Source organism: Dermacentor silvarum, chromosome 2, assembly GCF_013339745.2.
Source record: "Dermacentor silvarum isolate Dsil-2018 chromosome 2, BIME_Dsil_1.4, whole genome shotgun sequence".
NCBI lineage: Eukaryota > Metazoa > Arthropoda > Arachnida > Ixodida > Ixodidae > Dermacentor > Dermacentor silvarum.
This window is the reverse complement of record NC_051155.1, coordinates 211,263,936-211,282,223: the sequence shown is the minus strand read 5'-3', so window position 1 is coordinate 211,282,223 and position 18,288 is coordinate 211,263,936. Positions and strand designations below refer to the sequence as shown.

The 18,288-nt window shown below is 42.7% G+C and overlaps 4 protein-coding genes across 8 annotated transcripts in view; 3 read left to right on the top strand and 1 right to left on the bottom strand.

Annotated features, from left to right (window-relative positions):
- The first annotated feature begins 57 nt into the window (after nucleotides 1-57).
- Nucleotides 58-1,043, top strand: LOC119442547 (14 kDa phosphohistidine phosphatase). The gene has a single exon (XM_037707461.2). It carries the CDS (start codon nucleotides 388-390, stop codon nucleotides 973-975), a length of 588 nt encoding a protein of 195 aa, XP_037563389.1. The 5' UTR covers nucleotides 58-387; the 3' UTR covers nucleotides 976-1,043.
- Nucleotides 1,044-3,946: 2,903 nt separating this feature from the next.
- On the top strand, nucleotides 3,947-9,948 carry LOC119442548 (14 kDa phosphohistidine phosphatase-like). The gene is made up of 2 exons (XM_037707462.2): nucleotides 3,947-4,097; nucleotides 9,603-9,948. Exons 1-2 carry the CDS (start codon nucleotides 3,954-3,956, stop codon nucleotides 9,819-9,821), a joined length of 363 nt encoding a protein of 120 aa, XP_037563390.1. The 5' UTR covers nucleotides 3,947-3,953; the 3' UTR covers nucleotides 9,822-9,948.
- Nucleotides 9,949-9,963: 15 nt separating this feature from the next.
- On the bottom strand, nucleotides 9,964-15,403 carry LOC119442544 (protein disulfide-isomerase A3). Its single transcript, XM_037707456.2, has 10 exons — nucleotides 15,200-15,403; nucleotides 14,995-15,082; nucleotides 14,803-14,926; nucleotides 14,629-14,736; nucleotides 14,413-14,539; nucleotides 14,223-14,336; nucleotides 14,044-14,144; nucleotides 11,025-11,449; nucleotides 10,344-10,420; nucleotides 9,964-10,227 (listed from the first exon to the last, which is right to left on the bottom strand). The coding sequence occupies exons 1-10, from the start codon at nucleotides 15,331-15,333 to the stop codon at nucleotides 10,062-10,064; spliced, it is 1,464 nt and encodes a 487-aa protein (XP_037563384.1). The 5' UTR covers nucleotides 15,334-15,403; the 3' UTR covers nucleotides 9,964-10,061.
- A 219-nt stretch (nucleotides 15,404-15,622) lies between these two features.
- LOC119442545 (transmembrane 6 superfamily member 1-like) overlaps nucleotides 15,623-18,288 on the top strand; it is a 59,557-nt gene continuing 56,891 nt past the window's right edge. For 2 of the 5 annotated variants that reach the window (XR_007465721.1, XR_007465722.1), the window contains exon 1: nucleotides 15,623-17,501. Coding sequence is in view for 3 of the 5 variants with exons in the window: in XM_049662230.1 (XP_049518187.1) it covers nucleotides 17,429-17,501 (73 nt within the window). In the remaining 2 variants the exon portion in view is untranslated. The remainder of the gene's footprint in view (nucleotides 17,502-18,288) is intronic. The other 3 variants (XM_049662230.1, XM_049662229.1, XM_037707460.2) reach the window with 2 other exon arrangements.

Sequence of the window (18,288 nt, the reverse complement as noted above, 5' to 3'; positions counted from 1 at the left end):
ATGCCTTTTCTCTTACTGCGTGCTCCTTCTGTGCCACTTTCAAGACTAACAACTACTTTATTTTTTATCCGCTTCGTTTGGTTGATATGCGTGTTCGCAAGATAACAAATTAAATTTTCTGCTGATAATAGTTAATTTTACTATTGATGAAACTAACTGTGAATTCTAGCATTCTACGAGAAATTAAGCTGAATATTTAGCAACTGCAAGTCCTTGAGCGATGCAGGGAAGCAAAACAGCATAACAAGGCGCGTGGAGCAAAAAATACTCCACTCGTATGCTCATATCCCTTATTTAGCCGCTCGGAAACCGAGACAAGCCACTCGCGAGCTGACTGACTGCGGCACTAGCCACGGTAGACTGGAACTGACCGGTCGTGGGCAATTTATGCTTGTGGTTGTCGTGCAGCGCACTTTGTCGTCGTTTCTTGAGGGTCTTTCGTCCAAACGCACGAGAATATCTACAGGGGCAGTGGTCCAACGTCAGAAAGAAACTCGAGCTCTGCAGTCGGGCTCCCCATCCGCGAGCAGTTCTGGGCGCTGTGTTGCATCACTGTGGTTCTGTCACTTGCTTCCGTCAGGATCCCGTTTCTTCGCGAGCAAAGCGATGTCAGCGGACAGCTTTGAAAGCATTCCCGAAGTGAAGCTCGACAATGGACGTTTCAAATACGTTCTCATCAAAGTGCACGACAAGAATGACCCCAACCGGAGCAAGCTGATTGTGCGGGGATCCGCATCGGCCACTTATCACGCGGATATCTACGAGAGAGAGATGAGCAAAATAGAATCCATCTGTGGATTGGAGACGGAGTGCTTGGGCGGCGGAAGGATCATCCACAATCCGGACTGCGACGAGATCAAAGTGTTCGGGTACTCTCAGGGGTACGGCCAGGCAGACCACAGCAAGGCCGTGGAAGTACTGAAGCGCAACTTCCCGGAATACAAGTCCATCACGTGGTCGAACGAGGGATACTAATCTCTACACTGTATTGTCAATTATATCGCTCAAGTAGTAATTTAAAATAAAGTAACCACTCCACTGTTTTCTGGTCTTTTCAAGAAAAGCGCGGTGGGCCGCACTGTGCGTTATTTGCTTCGCGCACGGTGGTGAAACGAAACCGCGACATTGGTGGCCGTGACCACTGGTCTCCACTATAATAGGTCAGTGGCCGTGACTGCCGTCAGAGCAAGTAGTCGGAGGTTTGGATGGGAAAATATTGAATACAAACGCAGGATGTGTCCATTTTGTTGCAAACGTCACTTCGTGGAATAACGATTTGAATCGGTTAATACGTTGAGAATCAAACGAAACATTGCAGTGCTAACAACAACTTGATTTGGGCGAGTTGGTTCATCTTGAGTAAAACTTGAAGCAGCGCGAAGGAGACGAGGACAAGAATCGAAAACAAACACAACAGGACGAGCGCTGTACTGCCAACTGGAAATTTTATTGAAAGAACAACCAGCTTTATAACATGTCAAAGAACGCCTGCTTACAAGTGGAGGTGCTTATCTAGAAAATGCATCTCAGTTTTTGTTAGACTGAGTGACGATGCGATTACACATTCTTCTCCTGCTTTGGTGATGTAGTAAGCTTATACAATTTCTCTTTCTTTTTTGCTCTTTGCATGCTTCAGAAACCTAGTGTCACCGAACAATGGGGTACATGTGCATTTGTTGCAATGCGCAGCTACTAAATGGCTACCGTACCTGCTTTTTTACATTGTTTCTATGCTGCCTAGCTCTATCATTAAAGCATTTCCTGGTTTGTCCTATATACACTCGTCCGCATTTTAACGATATCTCATAAACGACATCAGAGGTGCACTTGGTGAATTTTTTATCGTGATTGGTGGTGCGTTTCTGGCGTTTCCAATTGTTCATAGCATTGCATAGCTTCGAGTGTTTGCAGGGAGCAGAAAACACTAGGTTGATTTGGTGCCTGTTGGCCGCTTTCTTAAGATTATGGGATAACTTGTGGACATATGGTATTACATGAAAGGGTCTCTTTTCTTTTTCCTGCTTGTCGATTTTTCTTCCCGAGCGTTTTATTTTTTGCAGGAGTGTTTAACACACAGCTGTGATGACGAAAGATGGGTATCTGGCTGTTTTAAGGCGTTATATCTGCTGTAAGAGGCTATTTTTCATTTGGTGCTCACAGGACTTGTTCATTACGGCTTGAATACATGAGGTAGCAATTCCCCTTTTCGCGAGTTTTGAATGGGCACTGTCATAAGGAAGCAAGCCTTTCTTTGACCTGGGTTGATAAGACCAGCAAACATGTTGATTTTATGCAAATGAAATGTTAATATCCAGGAATTGAATGTTATTATTATTCGGCATTTCAAAGGTGAACTTTAGTCCCCCACCGTGCATTGTAAAAATTCTCAGAATATTTTTCACTTCTTCGTCAAAGCAATAGTCTGGTCGCTGTTTAGAAGAACCAAGTAGTCGTCCACGTAGCGGTAAATATGCTTAACTGGGGAGTAAACTAAAGCAGCGCAAATGCCTTTGTCACTGCTAGATAAAAATACATTGCTAAGTATGGGTGCAATGGTTGATCCGATTCAAATACCGGTGCGTTGGATATAACACTTTCTGTTGTGATTAATGGCTGTTGACTGAAGATAAAATTCTAAGAGCATTTTGAAATTGTCAACATTTGTGCCTGCCGAGATTTGAAATTCTAGTTCACCGGTTTCATTGATTGTTTCACATACAGCAACCAGCAAACCATCACAGGAAAGTGAATAAAACAGATCTTCCACATCGACAGAAAACCCGTTGATGCCATTCACATTTGTAACACAAAGTCCCCTTAGTTCACTCACAAAATCATTGGAACTTCTCACTCGGTAGGGGTCATTCACTGGCAGCTTCTTTATATGGTCTTGCAAGAACCGTCAGACATGCAACTGCCACGAAGTCTTTTCGGATACAATAACCATTAACGGGTAGTTTATATCCGAACAGACTATATCTTTCGTCATCACAGCTGTGTGTTAAACACTCCTGCAAAAAATAAAGTGCTCGGGAAGAAAAATCGATAAGCAGGATAAAGAAAAGAGACCCTTTCACGTAATACCATATGTTCACAACTTATCTCATAATCTTAAGAAAGTGGCCAACAGGGACCAAATCAACGTAGTGTTTTATGCTCCCTGCAAACTCTCGAAGCTATGCAATGCTATGAACAATCGGAAACGTCAGCAATGCACCACCAATCACGATAAAAAATTGCACCAAGTGCACCTCTGACGTCGTTTATGAGATACCGTTAAAATGCGGACGAGTGTACATATGACAAACTGGGCAATGTTTTAATGATACAGCTAGGCAGCATAGAAACAATGTAAAAAACAGGTACGGTAGCCATTTAGCTGTGCATTGCAACAAATGCATATGTACCCCATTGTTCGGTGACACTAGGTTTCTGAAGCATGCAAAGAGCAAAAAAGAAAGAGAAATAGTAGAAGCTTACTTCATCACCAAAGCAGGAGATAAATGTGTAAGCACAGCGTCACTCAGTCTAACAAAAACTGAGATAAATTTTCTAGATAAGCACGTTCACTTGTAGGCAGTACACACGCCTTCAAACTTTTTTTGTTGGCGTTTTTTGACATGTTATAAAGCTGGTTGTTCCTTCAATAAAATTCTCAGTTGGCAGTACAGCGCTCGTCCTGTTGTGTTTCTTTTTGATTCTTGTCCTCGTCTTCTTAGCACTGCTTCAAGTTTTACACATTGCAGTACGTTCACTTAGATGAAAATGTGACACTATCATCATGGCGTAGCAGTAGTTCCAGCACTTGGCCGCAAATGATTATTTAATGTCGGGCTTCATTTTTTATGAAATAATAATGCATGCCAATGTCCCTACAATGTCTTTAAAGTGCCAGCTTTCATGGGCATTTGTGAATTTACATGCTAATTAATAACATTGTTTTCAGCCAAATCATGTCAGCCTTGAGTGGAATTCCAGATGTGGCCTTGGAGATTGGACGTAGCCGGTATATATTGGTTAAAGTCCATTTGAAGGATGATGAAGAAACCTACAAATATGTTGTCCGTGGCTCTGTTCTAGCTGCTAACCATACAGAGGTAAGGATAATCTAGAAACTTCAAGCCTGCCTGAAGTCAAGCACTGGTTAGCGCCCACAAAAGAGCCCGTCTATGAAGCATGAAATTTGCTTTAACTGATCCATCATGGCTAACTACAATGAATGATTTCTTGCAGCTGGAAAGGTTAACGGATTTGTGAATCACTAATTCCTGCTTTTTTTTTTTATATGGCTATCGTAATTTGTGTGCTGTCTGCCGTGTCAATGTTGCGTTGTATGTGCTCCTTAACTTGCTGATGGAAATGCTTGAGTAGTTGACTCATTGGCCCGTTTAAAGTTACAGCCTGCATTAATAATTATGTTTTGAACTAGTACGCTAGCGTGCACTGGGAAAGAAATGAAATTGCTCTAACTTATAAGATCCAGATTGTCCAATATATTGTGAGCATGTGCAGAAATATCATCCTGCCATTCTGTTTTTGCTCTCAGACATGCGCTCAAAAACGTTTTGCGTCCTCTCCACTGGTGCAGGGAGACATGAGCTCACGAGCAGTTCACACTTGTTGAGGCAGTGTGGGTAGGCATGCATGTTGGTTTGGTGTTCTTTTCAGGAGGCTTAAAGCAATCCCTGGTAGTGATAAGCTTACGGGTCTGAACAGAACATGTACACATTGTTCTCACCTGTGCCTACAGGAGTCCTTTCTGAACATTATTTTGGCTTGTTTAAGAAATCCTGCAGCACTGGCGATTTGCTGCACAGGATGTAATTTATTGAATGCCTACAACTGAGTCCCCGCTGATGATCAGACGAGAGTATGATGTGCAGTTTGTGCATTCTTCTGACATTTTTATTGGAAGGCGAAAAAAAAAATAATAGTGGAAAGTCTTTTCAAGACTACATTTTGCAATTAGATGCTTTGTTGTAGGTGTGACAAGCTCTCCATAGTCAGGACTGATATAGAGCTCTTGCTAGCCTCTTGTAGTTCTGGATGCTGGAGGCTTTAGTTTGCCTTAAAATTGCTGCATGTGTTTTGCACATGCTACAGTAGTGAGTGAGATTTCACAAGAGTCATGCAGGGAGTGTGTAATGAATAGTAATTAAAGCCTTGCAAATTATAATGTGCCATGTAATGAGACAAGGCTTGATCGAATGATTTGGCATATTTAAGTGAAGCTCGCTTACGATGAAGTTAGATAAGGCAAATTTCTACCTCCTTCAAAAGGAAAATTTGTCATCCACCTGAGAATTAATGCATGTTGTTTAGTGGCTCAAAGGCTAGGTATGGCCAAAGAGTACCATGCCAGTGTTAGTCAGTGGCGCAACGACGAGGGGGGGGGGGGGGAGGAGGTTTGGGTGTTGTAACCATCCCCCAGCCCCACCGGTCCAACGTGTACCTTCACTGCTCTGTTCACATTGTCCTTACAATTCAGGAGGTGGCTTGAGGTCTAATTTGCCCTGATTAACAAAAACACTCTATCACTGTCTTGTATTTCTTCATTCACTCTTAAATTACTTTGAGTAAAACGCTGAAGAAATAAACATCGTCATCATCATTGGTGTCATTATATTATTATAATTATTAGGCATTTTATTTACTGTTGGATTCCTCTGGCTAAAGCAAGGAAATTGCATATTATGCAAAGTGCTTGCTTCCCCCCCCCCCCCCCCCTGGCAGAGATCCTGGGTGCGCTACTGGTGTTAGTTCACAGTGGAGCGATGAATTGTGAGGAGTAGATGTGATTATGGCAATGACTAATGACTTGTGCTATGAACGTCCACCTGAGAGCAGCGTGGACCTTCAAGGGAAACGCATGCAGGTTTCTCAGAAAGAAAGCTTCGTAGTTGAAAAAAAAATAATCTTGTTCATTTGTGTAGTAGTAGTTTATAGCTTTGTGTTTACTCTCACGATGGCAATTTTTCCCTTTCGTGAAGCTATCGCCATTTTGCAGACTTCCGCCGAACTAATCTTTTTGCCAGACCCGTATCAAATCTCTATAAACACTATTACTACAAACATTTCATTTATACTGAATGTTACATCGAAAATATGAAACTCTGAAAAAGTACTGCCACTACCAAATAGTGACTACTTTTGTTCTCCAGGGGCGGTATAGGTTTACCAATGTTTGAGGTTCTTAACCATTGTGTTCAGCCTCATTGTTCAAGTGCACTTGATGTGGTCTTACGCACATGCACAAACTCACTACACCGAAAAGCAGTCATTGTTGTAGCCTAAAGAAAGCCATTTGTATTTGAAGCTGTTTCATAAATATCAAATTTTATTCACAGAAAGCTGTGCATATTGGAACATGTTGTTTTATTATTTTTGCACAAAGTAATTTCATGAAAAAAATTTCCAAAAATATTTTAGAATTTATTCACATATGGTATCATGTTTCTTTTAATGCTAAGAACAATTGTTTCGCTTAAACCAGTGTAGCTTCATATTGGTACATGGCACTAGTCATTCATCAGTGTTCCATTTGATGGTGCTAAATTAGGTGAAACGTAATGGCTTCTTGCTCCACGCAAGCCACACCTGTATGACATGACAAAAGGACACAGACACCAACAGCAACAGTATTAATAGTTAACCTGCACTGGGGCTTTCAGAATGCTAGAGCCACTATTAATACATACATCTGGTGTTGGTGGCTGAGAAAATTGCATTCTGTTAAGTTTTAAAGCCAGTGCTTTTGTCTTCTTTGTGCATTGCCGTACCAGATGGGATTATGTCAGACTCAAATTTACCTGTTTGAAACATTAAATACAGCCTGTTTCCACTTGTAAAGATACGTAACAGCATGCCCGCTTACTAAAAGTTATCATTATCCTAAACACATATCCTTGTTGCTTCATATCTGACAAGTGCTTAGGCACATTGCTGAGTTAGTTAGGCGTGGTTTCACTGAGCCAAATTTAAGTTATTCCATGTGCAAGCATCATGCATATCTTACTTGACGAGAAGAAAGTTTCTGGTAAACATGGAACCTCTTAATGCTTTGTGCATTACTACCAAAATAGTCAAAGAATGCTGCTTTGATGCATGGCATCACAAGGTTATTCTTACATGCGTACATTAAAATACAAGCATTTTCTGACTGCTTTTGTTTACAGTTTAAGGTACGCAGTGCAACTATAGTTTAGAATGAGGTGCAAAAATGACCAATGGCCCATCACTTGCTTCAAGCAAACAAACTTTAGCAATCAACATTGGTGGAAATCACTGCGTTTTGACTTATTGGGCAGTACAAAAATGGATAATGGGGCGACTAAAATTTGGTCTCTACACTGTATAGCTTGCAGTGGAAGGCTAGTGACAGAATAATGATTATACCTGACTCTAGATGTACATCTCGTGCCGATTTACTGGTCTTAATATTAAAGAAAGCCTATTTTTGCTGGCTCTGTCTTGTGCAGTTCAACTGGTCAATTCAAGAAGAGCTATTCGTGCTAATGAATGCTACCATGGGAGTAGCTGACCCATAATCAAGTTATTTTCATGATAGCACATGGCCACTGCTGTTTTGCTGGAAAACAATGCAATGTGGATTCATCAGAATAGTGCTGCACAAACAGACATATTTCTTTTGTGCTTGCGGTGACCATTGAGGCAAGATATTTACTGCCGGGTGAGCTAGTAAAGGATGGTACAGGTGACTCCTAGAAAATCAGGGGGAAATCTGCCAAGCAAATTCGGTCACACGTGTTTTATTTCCAACCATTTTGAGAATGTGCACCGCCTTTTGCCGGATTTGGTCACCACGAGAGACTAGCATGTGCCTTGCACAAGGGGCACAACAACTACTTGCATCTAGAAAAAAAGGATGATTACATTATAGTTAGAAGCAGTGGTAACTTTAAATCTACAAATGGGCAATTGAAAAATCCAATGCTCCCAGCATATAACAATGTTAGAGGTTGCAGCTGCAGCATGCCCTTGGACCTTTCCAACACTGGCACCCAGCGCGTTGCCGTGGTGCATGCCGGACTGTAACAAGCATGCGAGAACACTTACTTGAAAGCACAAGAAGTGCAGCAGCCTTTTTCACGTGCTAGGTGACACCATAACAGGCATTCTAACCTTTTCCATTTGTAGGGGCATGTGTGATCAGGTAGACGTTTCATGAGCAGAGTAACTAATAGAGGAAACATTAGTATTAGAAGACGAAAAGTCGGACGAGTGATGGAGTGCTTAAGAATTATATCAGTGCCAGCGACAGCTATGATGATCTGCAAATTGGACTTTGATAGAGAACTACCTAATGCATGAACTAAACATTAAAAAAAATAATAATAAAAAATCTGATGAAAAGTGATTTTCGCTTCAACGGTAATGCTACGTTCCATCAAAGTTTAATCCCCTCAGGTACTAAATATGGACTCTCTGCAAATGTGTCAAATTTGTGTGTCAAATTTGCACTTCATTCTAAGGCACTCAACACTCCACTGCAAGAAAGACAAGGTGGTAGGATGGTGCGTTGTGCATTTCCTGATGAGTCATCATAACTAGAGTAATTAATTTGATTTTGTCAGTAATGCTCCATTTCTGGGTTAAAAAATTCAATCATTGGCTAGAAGCTTATGTACAATTGTTATTGACGGCATGCATAATGAGCAAGGAAAATCCATTCATTGTACGTTGCTGCTGGAACGCCGCCACATTGAACGTCTCGCCAAACATAGTACCTTCAGCAGAATGATCATCTGTAGCAGTATGAAGCACATTGGAAGTGAAATCGAGGCACTTTGAAGATGCAGGGGGGGGGGGGGGGGGAGGGTTCAATTCACCCGACTGCTGCTTTTTCTAGACCACCACTCAATAGAACTGGCAAAAACAAGTTGCATCCACAAATGCGGACACTGTGCCTGAAGTTGTTGTACAACCTTGCGCAATTGTTTAACAATATCACACGAGCGTCGACTGCACAGCATTTCAGTGGTCTTCTAGCGGTGAGGGGCACTCCTGAAGCGAACAGCACAGCAGAATACATTAGAACTAGAATTCACCTTGCACGACCGCACATAAAGTTGCCAATCCCGCTGACACGCCGTCCGGTCGACGCTTGCGTGATATTGTTAATTGCAAGGGTGTACGTACAATACTGTGCATACAAGAAAGCAGTTTTTACTCTTGCTACTCATGTTTGCTGCAAAAAATTTAGAATAGGCTATGCAATTGATTGCTACAATTATGCATTTGGAATATGTGCATCAGATGCTGTTCAGCGTGTAGTCTGTTGTCAGAGTTCCTTTCAGTGCCGTTTTATTCAACTGCACTATGCTTCCGAGCTAAATAGAGAATTTCTCATCCAGGCTCTCCAATTTAAAAGTAAGCTTGCTATGAAATCCGTAAAAGTTGTATGCATCATATTCGCTGGGTGTGCCACATGGTGCAACCAACACCAATAGAACTTTGAAAGTGCACACAACCAGCACATCAAATAGCTTAAGCCAATTGGCAAATATGAACGGCGTTGGTGGCTGGTCTGCCTGTTACGAGAAGCTTCCTTTAAGGAAAATTCACACAAAAATTCTGCACAGGTCTTTGAAAAGGAGACTGCTGCATTGAAGGCGGCTGGCCTGGAGTGTGAATGCCTTGGCGGCGGATACATCATCCACCTCCCAGACACGAAAGAGCTAAAAGTCTATGGCAACTCCCAGACCTATGGGCAAGCGGACCATGCCAAGACAACAGAGATCCTCAAGAAACAATACCCAACTTACACTTCAATCACTTGGAGCAATGATGCCATTGTGTAACAGTGTGTGTGACTTGCTTTAAATGGATTGCCTGAGTGTTAACATGTCCTGCTAATACAACAGAATGAAAATGTGCTAGCCCAAATGTGCCAACACAGCATGGTAAATAAAGTGAGCACAGCCTATTATTGTCAGTGAGTAGAAAAAAACATCTGTTTATTGTACAGAGATGACAAACAAGATCCCCAGAGACCCCAAATGAAATGATAGAAACAATGGCCCTCCTGACCCCACGATGCCTCATAATTCCTCCTTCGCCTTCTTTGTGCCAGAACGGTCAAAGCCCTTGAGCTCATCGGTGGCATGCTTGGCAATGTACTTGATGAAGTCATCATGATCACGGCCGCCATCATACCTCTTCGGGTTCTCCTTGTCATTCTTTGGTAGCCAGTACAGAGTAGGAAAGCTGAAAGCGAGTGGGCACCAAACGTGTTAGCTCATTGTGCCAAGTTCTGCCCCTAGCGGCAGTGCCGTGGACTAATACTGCATTGTAGGCACCAATATATATTGCTGATTACTCACCCTGTGACCTCAAACTTTGGATGAACATCATTGGCAGTGGCATCCATCTTGACAATTTCAACATCCTCACCAGTAAGCTGGAAAATAACAAACTTGCTTTAGGAAATAGTTACTACAGAAGTGCGTTTCAGCTAAAGTACAGCAAAAGGCCTTACAAGAGCACTAATAAATTTAGGTTAATACCATTGACTAGTCAACTTGATCCTTCCTAGTCATATGAAACTTACAAAGGAATAAAATTGTTTACAATAGACATGAGAGTCTTTCTAGAGAAATGATGAATTCATTGACTGCACAGTATGACAACTTGAAAGCACACTATGCCTCCAAATGAAGTTTTTAGGATTAAGTACGGTTTCACTCAACAGCTTACAAGTAGCTTAAAGTGATTAACGACACAATTGCACTAGAGCGGGGCCACATTGAAAGTGGTTCATAATGGCTTTTAGTCAGAAATATTACTACCTTGTATATGTTAGCACTAGAACATGCAATGCCATGGCCCAAATATGATTCCACCAACAACCATTCTTATAAGCTTAGAGGAAACTGAAAAATGTGCAAATAAATGCTTCTTGCAAACCACTTCCAGCGGTAGGACTGAGAAGTGTAGTGTGCCATATATACTAAGACTGTGGGAAAAAAAAAAAATATGTTGCGTCTTATTTGCTATGTACCCACCGTCTTGCCAACTTCTTCGTAAGTAGGTGCCAACTTCTTGCAGTGGCCACACCAGGGCGCATAGAACTCGATCAGGACATCCTTGGGGCTATCCAGGACAAGCTCCTTGAAGTTCTCGGCAACAGCCACCTTGACAGGACCATCGTTCTTCTCGGGGATGGGCTCAGACTTGAAGTGCGCCTTAACTTTGCCAGCAATGTAGTTCTCAAGGAACTTCTCCAGGTTTTCGATGCTGAACTCGTCGGTCATGCGGAATTTCTCATTGTTGCTGTTACGGACAGCGACAACTGGCTTGTTGCCATGAGAAGACAGGCCATAGTCATCCATCTCAGCTGCAAAGCTTTCCTTGTTGCTGATGGCAAAGTTGAGTTTTCCCTTGTAGTTCTGGGCCACCTTGAGGATCCTGTTGCGCCAGTAGTTGGTTCCTAAAAATTTTCAACACATTGTAGCGCACACTATACACAATAGTATATCACATCTAATCCACACATGTTACAGGCCTGGAATTTAACACTGAATATACTCGAGTTGAAGTACTTTTTTACTCTGAATGTTTTCCCTGTTCTACCATAAGTGCTGTGAACAGGCTTGCTTGCCCTAGTCTATGAATGGTCTGCCACAAGCAGAAATATTAAACAGCTTTTCAATGGTGTTGACAACATTAGCCCCATCCTTTAGTCTTCGACGCGTGGTTGTAAAACAACAAGTGCGAGAAATGCTAATGGAGCATTCTATGTCTCCCCTTTTATGTGGGACATCTCAAAGCATGATACATGTAAGTATGCTTACAAAAACTGTTTAGGCACCCTAGGTGCTATCATATGCTCAAGTGTCATTTAAAGGCTGCTAAAAAGGAAAACCAATTACAAGCTATGCAGTTTTGCCGAGATTAGTCCAGTAGTATACACAACTAATTTATAGCAAATTTAGCCAAAGTGAAATTTCATTGCAGTTGGCCTTCAAAGGTAAGTTGTATGTCTCCGTAATGCTTTCAAGATCCCACCAAGAAAAAAACATTGGAGGACACTTAAGCTTCGCCATTAAGAGTGGAATGTGATAGCGTTATCGGGCTCCGTTTGCATCACATTTTTCTTTACGATTTCTTTCTTTCACAGCAACACATGGAAAAACCAGCTAACACTGAGCCCCTTAAAGTCTGCTTCACTTTCAAACACAAATGCATTGCTGGGAAGACATGTTTACAGGAGCAATTTAAGCAGTCTTGTATAAAAATGAAGGCCCTAGTACCTTTCCTTTATGATTTTATTAAATGCCGCGTCCCTTGCGTTGTCTATTACTGTCGCTAGACCGGGACAGTCCCACAATAGATGCCCGACTGTTGGTATAAGAAGTGTATACAAAACTCTATTATGCGTCACTAGCAATGCTACTTTACACCATCACACACCTTGTTTACTGCAGGAGAGAAAAAACATTTCTGCTACTTGTTGCTGCACCTACTGTCACTAAAAGAGTAGTTTCAGAATGAAATTATGACCTTGAAGATACACTAATGGCAAATATGAAATGTCCATAGAATATTAAGTTTGGGTTCTGAAAACCTTCTGCGTTTGTTGTGGGAGAAGAGACTTAATTGCCAAGAAAAAATTAACTGGCAGCAGCAGATCACTCTGGAAACAGATGGAGACATCATCCCCACACCACTGTGGCAGAGTAATCCCCCATTGTGCCGATTATCTGGGCAGTCAAACTCTGCCCAGTCCTATGACCCTTGGCAAGAGGGCCACATAGGGAGAATTCCACACATCTACAAATACCACAACCAGAGCAATGTCAAGACAGCATCAGCAAGTTCTGTATGAAAATCTAGCTGCCTGGACAGCACTTCCTTTATTAAAATTTTAATGCATTTTCATTAGTGGCTGACTACCATTATCCAATTATAAGCCTGACACAAGCATTACAGGACACCAGTTTGCTATTTTCACATGCATGGCACTAAAACCACCATGCCGCATGAGTGCTCCTGCAGTACCCGAAGGCAACGGACTTAAGCATCCGTCTTTAGTAAGCTGCACCTTGTCCAGCAACACATTAATTTTGGATTTTAAACCAGCATTACATACTGTAATGATCATTACTTCAGAGTTTGAGATTAAATTGTCACCAAAAACTTTTTTGGTAGTCACTGCAATACAGAAGTTAGCACTATACATAATAAGTCGGAACAATTAGCATATGTGCACATGGTGGCAAAACCATGAATGTTATCTGGGTTTAAGTAGTGTCTAAAGTAGTGACCCTGCTGTGCCTAGATCTGAATAACTGAACTAGGAGAAACTTGACATAAAACAATCTGAACCTTTAAACAAACGTTTTTAAGCTCTTAGTAAGAAGGCCAAGGTCTCATTAAAGAAACATGGATGCTAAAAGACAGACTGTCTTCTTGTCGCCCCTAACTTGTCCTTTGTTGCACCCATGTCTAGCCCCCATGATGCTTCACCAACTAGCCCTCGTTTCAGCATTACTAGCAACTTGATAAAGGTTGTGACAATGCAACATAGATAATGCTTTGCCTTCCCACGCTTTAGAATGATAAGCTAACACCAGCAGATGCTGGTAAATGTTGCCACTACAGTTGAGAGAGCACTACACACCTTAGAGTACGGTTTGGCAGGGCGGACATCATCACCCTTGTCTATAGTGCTCGAGTATTGCACTTAATATGAGAAAAAACACTGGTGCTCGGGAGCAATCCTTAGATGCGCAATCCACCCACACATTCAGCTCTGCTCTGTAGGGCACCACTCCTGCATTCTCGACAGTAGCAATGAAGGCTGTTATATGTTTTTGCTAGCACGAACTGAAAAATGTTAATAGCCAACAACTGTGCAGGATACAAAGGCACAATTTTTTTTTTTCAAATATAACAAGGCATTTAGTTTTCTAATGCCTGCTAAATGTTGAAAGGTTCAGCAATAAAATGTAAAAAGTACAAGCTCTAAGAACATAGTCTGCACTGACTACCAACTGGTGTACACTATGCTTAACTACCTACCCTTGGCATTCTTTGTGTAGTCGACTTCGTAGTATGCAACCAGAAGTGGAGCCTCGAACTGGTTGTAGTTGTCTTGAGTCCTGTGACCAACAAGGCCATGGCTAATGGGGGAGGAAAATTAACATGAAATTTCTGCTTTCAAAAGGCTTACAGAAAGTCATGTCTTGCAAGAAACTCACTAGTTCTCTTTCACGAACTTCTCCAGCGCCGCCTTGTCTGCGTCCCCGTCGTAGACCACCTCACTGTCTTCAAACTTGTTTTTAAGTAACTTGGGCCTGAACAGCACAACTTTGCTGAAAAACAAAAGTACAAATTAGTAAAGCACTGAAAATGGCAGCGCAGCGTGCGATCGAATGCCGCAATTATTACTTTGTGTGCCCGTATTTCTTGAGCAAATCCTTGTTGAATGTGTGGCCGAATACCCAGGATTCCCTTTGCTTGTCAGCAACCTTAAGGAACTGCTCGTGAAGATCAACGTCCTTGTTCTCGAAGAAGCCTGGAAAGTAAGTGGTATGAAGTTTTTCCCTGCGCGAATAGTTTGCTACAAATATAATCAATGCGCATCATCACACGCGACAAGATTACCAACAACGACGACTTCGTCCTTGTCCAGCAGTTTCTGAAGCTCTTCCGCACTTGTGCATTCCTTTGAGCTGGGCCCGACTTGCGACCGCATGTGCTTGACAATGCCACCTGTTCAACAGATTCAACATGTTAAGTCTTTCCGTCGCTCGAGAACGCCGGGTGCGTTTAGCTTACTCGACTCCCGGGGGCCATTGTACTCGGAGGAGAACTCTCCCTGCTTGAAAATCTTGAGGGTGGGGTAACCACTCACGCCATATTTTGAGCAGGTCTCTTTGCCGGCGTCCGAGGTGCAATCAACCTGGAGGTGTAAACTTTGTGTAAACCACGTCCTACACGTTAAACACGTAAACGAGACGATAATCTTACCTTGACAAGTGGTACTGGCGGATCGTGTTTTTTAAGCTCTGTGGCCGCCTTTTCATACTCGGGGGCTAACCTCTTACAGTGACCGCACCTATAAATGGAACAACGAATAATGCAGATGGCATACCGACAAACATGCGGCGGCCCGCGGTGTTGTGAAAATCTTCCAAGACGCTAGCGGACTGGTTTTCCGCTTAACGTGACTCACCATGGAGCGAAGAACTCCACAAGAGCTGTGTCGTGTTCTTTGATCTGAACATCAAAATCAGATCCCGAGTAGTCGAGAACATCGCTTCCAAGGACTGCCGATACAAAAGCGGCTAACAAAACTATATGCTTCATGGCGTGGCCCCAACTACAGACGTGTCGCCTAAAGAAAGCAGCAGAGCCGTAGAGCCGGCTACTTAAAAGTTAAAAAACAACGTGGCTGTCGTACAGCGACGCCGGGCGAGCTGCGCTGTCGGCGTGCGATTGGTTGAAACCTAGTTTGTAATTGGTGACGTAACGAGCTTGGTTGCCAGCAGAAGCTAGCTGCGATCACTTCCCGTGCCACCTACCACCTATGCGGTGACGTCTTTCTGCTTTGTACGGTGATTTTGGTCCTGGTCGGTTACGCACGCGGATGTTAAAATGTAACTACGAGGCTGCTAATTGTGCTTGAAGCGACCAGCGCAATATCAAGCAGTTACTTTTTTTTAGCATAATATTCAGTTTTGCTTATGGGCCTCTTCAAGTTCGTTGTTGCAAGTCACGGCTTTTTTGTTGGTTTTCCGGCGCCATTACTTGTATTTTGACAAATTAGGGGCGCGGCACATATAACGTACTAAATATTTTTTCCTCGTTTATTTGTGTGTCACTCAGAACAGTTGTTTAAAACGCAATGGTTGGAGCGTACACGTGATTGATTGCGCCAACACGGAGATTCGGTCTTCGAATCGTAAATACGAATACATATTTTTAACTAGTTTTTCAATATTTTATATGGGCAGTTGAGACAATAAAACATATTATTGTAGCAGAAGTGTGATACATTTCACCCCGGCGGCATAGTAGAAAAAACAAAAAATCAACGACAAGTTATTCCGGCCAATAATGAAGTGCGAGTATGCGAATTCAATGCTTCATTTGCGCTTCTAATAAACAATGCTTCTATATGTGCAAGCTTGCAAACGTTGTGAATTTTAAAAGATGTGAACTTTTATATTAATGGTGAAATTTGGCTCTTCGTTATTCCATTCGTATTTGATCATCTAAAAAAATTACTGTTTGCGCACCCAATGTATTTTTAACAACCTGTTGATACATGTAGTTAAACATGTGTTTCGTGCGTTGTTTTTACAATGTGTTCACGTGGCGGTATGAAGTGCTCCTCATTTCTTTGTGATTCCTATATCTTGCAACGTATCGCCGGCTCTTCGGGAGAAAAACGTACGCAAGATCGAGATACAGCTGCGCCAGATAAAAGCTCTCCTGAACTGTCGGCACCACGTTCGCGAACTTTGTGACGCGCTAAGCTGAACACACTTCCCTAGCGAGTATATCTTCCACCGTTTGGAATAAAGACGGAGATTGATATAGTTGTTTTCAACTTGATTGTAACCTCTTTTAAAATTCACCCTTCAGTTAGTCTGACTGCTCGCTCGTTTCTAGTTATTCAAATGTCTCCTTTGGTGTTATTTTATTTTACTATGCGTTTCTCGTTTTCAAGTAAGAATTTTCTTGAGCTACCCCTGTTGCCTGATTCTTGGCCTATCCCCCTTGGTTGGTACGAGTACAGTGCCTGGTAAGTATATTCTAGGCAAAGTAGTACGAGCATAGCCTCCTCTGTAACTTTAAAGTTATAGAGGAGGCTATGGTACGAGCCATAAAAGAGGATCATCACCACCATAGCCGCACGCGTGGCTACAATTGGACGGAGTTTTACAGATTTCTGTAAAAGAATCTTCGAATTGCGAAGAGATATGACTTGCAGAAAATAATCTTCAGAGCAGGGTAGGTTTCCAGATTAACAATACGATCTTATGGCAGTCACGAAATACTTCCGCATAGCTCGCATCGTTTACCATTTCGCGTAGCTCGCTTGGCAAACGATGTCTTACATCACAGTATAAACCAGTGTAACATGTTGATAGGCGACAGATGTGGCTGTCCAGTTCTGTGTCTAGCCAAGCACGAATTTTTTAGAACACCGACGTGATTAAATAGTTATAAACAGCTGCGTGAGCAAATGACCGCGAACCACGGAGGAAGGAAAAACCATGTTTGGAGCGGCACAAGATTCCGCCAGAGGGCCTCGCAACCTCACGCAAAAAAAGTAAACAAAACAAAACAACGTGCGAGGAGAAACCTACACAAACATGGCGGCATTATCATTGTGTTGCTTGTCGTGATCAGCGCGGTCGCCGATTAAACTTGCTTTCTTGTTTGATGACCGGTAATGGGACATCACGCTCCGCTACTACTGCGATGGCTTCTCTTCACATTCGCCTTGTTTTCTACTGCGACGAGTTGTGAGTTGCGCACGCTTATTTGAACACACATTTGCGCGATCCCGTTAGTGCGTAGACGCCGATACCTACGATACGATGGAGACTGCCGCGGCATTATTGGGACTCCCGGGTTCGGCAAATAGTGAATTATGCGATATTTAAAGCTTTCATCGGTCGCACAGGTACGCGGTAGCGGTACAACTTTCAGAAGTGTCTGCGAGCCCAACAGATTGTGAGTGGGCGGTGCGCCTTCGGCGCTTCCGGCGCATGTTCGGCCGTGAGATGCAGGTTTTGGCACCCTTTCTCTCTGTTCTTCGCCAAGATTTTATCTGTGGCGCAAGAAATCATCGTGCACTTCTGCATTGTTGTTCAAAAAAAAAAAAAAAAAAGGGAAGAAGAAAGCCGCGTCAAATTGTCGCTAGCTGTTCTCATGAATCATCGCGAGCGCCTTGACATCGTGCAAAGCTGTACCTTAACACCGCTGCTGTCGCATTTTTATTGGCCATTCCTAACGTGCAGCTGTGAAGGCGTGACGCATGTGTTGACACGTTGGTTGACATGAGAGAAGCTGCAGAAGGCGTCGCGATGTACTGTAAAGTCGAGCACTCCATTTTGGTAGCATTAGCGTTTATGAGCTAGCTACCGTATTGCACAATGTACGCGGTTCTCCGTTAGTAGCCAAAGCAGCAAAAGGCAGCTGTACAAGCAGAGCGCAAAATCGAGTGTTTATCAGCAGTGCTCTCAAAGGGAGGTGTGCTGCGCGTCGCACCTGCATGTACGAGACTGGCTGCGGTAACAAACGAGGGTT

Excerpts from the sequence above, each read along its gene's own strand:
- LOC119442547 (XM_037707461.2), top strand. The coding sequence starts at position 388 with ATGCTTGTGGTTGTCGTGCAGCGCACTTTGTCGTCGTTTCTTGAGGGT.
- LOC119442548 (XM_037707462.2), top strand. The coding sequence starts at position 3,954 with ATGTCAGCCTTGAGTGGAATTCCAGATGTGGCCTTGGAGATTGGACGT. Across the intron at positions 4,098-9,602 it reads TAGCTGCTAACCATACAGAG|GTCTTTGAAAAGGAGACTGC; the intron begins GTAAGGATAATC and ends AATTCTGCACAG.
- LOC119442544 (XM_037707456.2), bottom strand. The coding sequence starts at position 15,333 with ATGAAGCATATAGTTTTGTTAGCCGCTTTTGTATCGGCAGTCCTTGGA. Across the intron at positions 14,927-14,994 it reads CGCCAGTACCACTTGTCAAG|GTTGATTGCACCTCGGACGC; the intron begins GTAAGATTATCG and ends TTACACCTCCAG. Across the intron at positions 11,450-14,043 it reads CTACACAAAGAATGCCAAGG|GAACCAACTACTGGCGCAAC; the intron begins GTAGGTAGTTAA and ends GAAAATTTTTAG.